We start from the raw sequence: 4213 nt of genomic DNA on the forward strand, positions 1-4213 counted from the left end.
AATACAGATATATCTTAAACAATGAATTGAGTTATTATGTCACACATACACTCCATTCCACTGTTGTACTCACTAAACAGGTTCCCAAATAGTCAGGTGCGAAAAGTGACATGAGTAGATACTTTGCAGGGCTCTAGCGGGCATACGTTTAAGTTAAGTGCGGCGCAAGTGGTTAAATAAAAAAAACATACTTAAAGGCTTAAAAATCTCCGAGTATGTGAACAAATTATTCAAAACTATCAGGTTCACAGGTTCACTTGCTAATAATTCGTTTCACGACTCTTAAGTATAGATTGTTTATCTGTTTTAAAAGGGCGGGTTACTTTAACCATCCTGTGTATTCCCCATTTGTAAGGGGAAAACTAATATCTTGAAATAATGTTATTTCAATAGTTATAAAAATAGATTTAAAAGACACTATTGACAATAATATGTATAATATGTATACAACTAAGTCATCCGCAGGAAGGGATGCGATAGAGTTGTTTGTATAAAATCCCTGGAATAAAAACAAAGTTAACTGAGGAGCAAATAATAATATTCTAATGCGAAACAAATAATCCTAGATTTCAAATAAGCTAAAGAAATGGTGTAATGTGCATCTGCTTATTGCCTCTAAGCAGGGAAAGACTATATTCAGAATTACATACCGTTCCAACATCAAACATCCACTTAAACAAATGAACACACTAAGACAACTGCACACATCAGAGACAGTTCTTCCGTACAAAACACCCCGATAAATCATCATTATCATAATCATCATCATCATCATCATCTGAGCAATATCGAACACCATCTCATCAAATTTGCGAGGACAATGGTTTGTTCGCATACAATTCACATTTAACTAAGCACCAAGTTTATTAAATAACTATAATATTAGTACTGTATCAACGACAACACAATGGCGTTAAAACGCTACAACAACTAAATAGATGCCTTTATACTACTACGCACCTAACAGTCCATATTCAACCGTTTACAGATAAATACAGATTTAAAACCTTAAGTTTTTTCTCTTAGTAAATTTATTGAAAAGAAGCGCTATTTAGTTTGAATAGTGTTTTCTGTTAATTAATTAAATTATTAACGGCAAAGTAATGATACAAATAGTGCTTTAAACTAATAAAACATATAAGCGAATATAATAGTTATTGATCACAAAAAGCATATCGATGATGATGATGATGATGATGAGATGATGATGATGATGATGATGATATATGATGATGATGATGAGAGAGGAGGAGGAGGAGGAGGAGGAGGATGATGAGGAATTATTAGTAGGATGTAGTAAGGATGTCAGGTCTTGTTGAGGAATGCTTTTATGATGCTGATGAATGATTATGATGATGACAAGAGGTCTTCCCTGAGAAAGAGGATAGGATGATGTGTTTGTTGTTGATGTGCTGACATTGATGATGATGATTATGATGATGAGATGATGATGATGATGATGATGATGTTGATGATGTTGATGATGAGTGCTGATGCTAATGATAATAATGATCTGCTGCTGCTGATGATGATGATTTCTGATGATGAGCTGATGCTGTCTGCTGATGGATCTGCTGTGCTGCTGCGATGATGAATGCTGATGCCTGCTGCTGGATATCTGATGCTGCTGATGATCCGCGTACTGCGCTGCACAAGCGGCCCTCTCCTGTTTGTTGTTGTTGCTCACTGATGCATATAGCTGATTGCTGCTGCTGCTGCTGCTCTGCTGCTGCTGCTTCCGATGCCTGCCGCTGCTGCCGCTGCTGATGCCGCTGCCTGCTGCTGCGCTGCTATCTGCTGTGCTGATGCTCTGCTGCTGCTGCTGCTGCTTCTGCTGCTGCTGCTGCTGCTGGCTGCTGTGCTGCTGCTGTGCTGCTGCTGCTGATGCGCTGATGCTGCTGCTGATGCTGCTCTGCTATGCTCTGCTGCTGCTTCTGCTGCTGCTTCTGCTTCTGCTACTAATGCTGCTCTGACTATAATGCTTCCTGATGCCCGACAGCCGCCAGAAACAAACCCCTAGACCGATAGACCAGCCTTCAGTCAGACAGTCAGACAAACAGAAAGACTCTATAACACACACAACAGCTGATACATTGTACCGGTACTTACAAGATAATGGTAGCGTCCGGTAGGGAAAGGGGTATGGTCAACAGCTGTTGTCCTTGGCATCTTACGACAGTTCCGTCGCAATGGCACGTGGCTGGACACTGGCCCCTCGAGATACCCGTGCACAGCGCAAGAATCACCGCCAACACGACCGCTTGCACGTGGACATAGTAGTATGTGGTGTTTTCTATAAAAAATGAGCACCAGATTGTATAAACAATTACACCAGCACCCGATTTTATAAACGCTGGTTAAAGTACCGCTCGTTAACATTCAAACCTTGGTAAGTTTGCGGTTATTCAGGTATAGTAACCTTCAAGGTAACTCGATTGTATAAACACAACATACCGCTAAGTAACCTAACCGCGCATAGTGGAATTTAACCACCGGTAGCTTTAACCAAAACATTCCCACAATACATTTTCTAATGACGTAATATTCGCGCGAAGTGTCACGCTTATAAACAGCGACATGTATTTTTTTATCAAATTCATTTACAAATGAATTCACAATAAAATAAAGTATAAATTTTAACTATGAGTTCATCAAAATCACCAGGGACAAATTGATAATGATGTCGGGATTTGCATCATTTAGCGGAATCCCTTGTGCTTCCAAAACTGCAAGAGAGTGCTAACAAAAGCGTCTATTCTTCTAGTTGTTCTTGATGTAACATAACAATTATACATGGTCGTCGTAACATGCTAGATTTTTTCTCTAATTTGGCCTATGTTTACAATAAACTTACTTACTTTCTTGTACAATAAGGGGAATTCACCATAGACAAATAAAACATTGTTCAAGTTTAAATATATCTTTGTATGCACAAATCTGCAAATGCAACCGAGTTCACCAACGGCTATTATTTGTATCGTGTTCTGAGAAAACTGGGCATAATGCATGTGCGAAAAGTGTCGTCCCAGATAAGCTTGGGCAATCGGTCACTTGCCTTAAATAAAGGACCAACTAATTGTTTTAATGAAAATTCAATACTGCTCCAGCAGCTGGAGTGTCACTTCTTTATATTGTAAAGTTCGCACAGGCTAATCAGGGACGACACTTTCCGCAAAAAAATGATTTTCTGCTTAGAAGGGACTTCATTTTAACAAAAAATGTCATACAAGCGGAAAGTGTCGTCCCTGATTAGCCTGTGCGAACTGCACAGGCTAACATGGGACGATACTTTAAGCACATGCATTATGCCCATTTTTTCAGAACACGACACATTTGATAAACTGCTCCGGTTCATTTTGACAGCAGTAATGTACATAGAGTACATGACGTAGCGTGCGACAAAGAAGAAAGTTTATTGAGTTCTCATTTGAATAAAATGTTATGATGGCATAAGGGTCTTTATTTAACTATGCTAAAATAATTATCAAAGACCCTAAATGCAAACTCGTCAATAATTGAATTAAATGGATTATTATGGATTTTAAAGGATTATTAAAGGAAAGATACTTGTTCGAACGTGTTTTGTTTTTTGGGTGTACTTTTGTTGTTCACTGTTCTCGGAGACACGATTTTAACATGGGCGCCATTGATGAATCGGGTCACACACGCATACCCATAACAGATATAGATGCTGTATTAACAATTATACGTGTAAGGGTAAAAATTAAAATATGCACGAAGAAGTTAAAAGCAGACGGCAATCGTTATATGTTAATATGGTTTTAAAGTTGTACTCAATTTGAACAAAACACACATTGTTTCTCATTTTGTAAAAAATATTCAAAATAAGTATTCACATATACATATTTTGTTAAAATAGTACATTGTGTTTTGTTAATTCAGAATGATGCAGTTATTGATAACCATGCATTAATTATGCTTAGGTTCAAACACTTTTAACAATGTTAAATATTATATTGTTAATTGCTTACTTCGATTTGACGTATTATTTATATCATTTGGTAAAACTTTCAATTTCAAGTGAAGATAGCTTTGTGTCTTATCACGAATAAAAGTATTTGTAAGCTTAATTATTGAACCCAATAGTACTCGATGAGACTTTACAGCCGATTTAAGTGCTTACTTTTGCATCATATATTGCCAAGGTCAAGGTAATTGGGAAGTTCGTATCGTTCTCCGATGTCGCTTAAAA

The 4213-nt window shown here is 37.5% G+C and overlaps 1 protein-coding gene across 1 annotated transcript; it reads right to left on the reverse strand.

The window, feature by feature from the left end:
• Positions 1 to 1683: 1683 nt before the first annotated feature.
• On the reverse strand, positions 1684 to 3677 carry LOC127840478 (putative protein TPRXL). Its single transcript, XM_052368897.1, has 3 exons — positions 3674 to 3677; positions 2175 to 2293; positions 1684 to 2016 (listed from the first exon to the last, which is right to left on the reverse strand). The coding sequence occupies exons 1-3, from the start codon at positions 3675 to 3677 to the stop codon at positions 1684 to 1686; spliced, it is 456 nt and encodes a 151-aa protein (XP_052224857.1).
• Between the last annotated feature and the right edge of the window lie 536 nt (positions 3678 to 4213).

Source organism: Dreissena polymorpha, chromosome 8 (assembly GCF_020536995.1).
Source record: "Dreissena polymorpha isolate Duluth1 chromosome 8, UMN_Dpol_1.0, whole genome shotgun sequence".
Taxonomy (NCBI): domain Eukaryota; kingdom Metazoa; phylum Mollusca; class Bivalvia; order Myida; family Dreissenidae; genus Dreissena; species Dreissena polymorpha.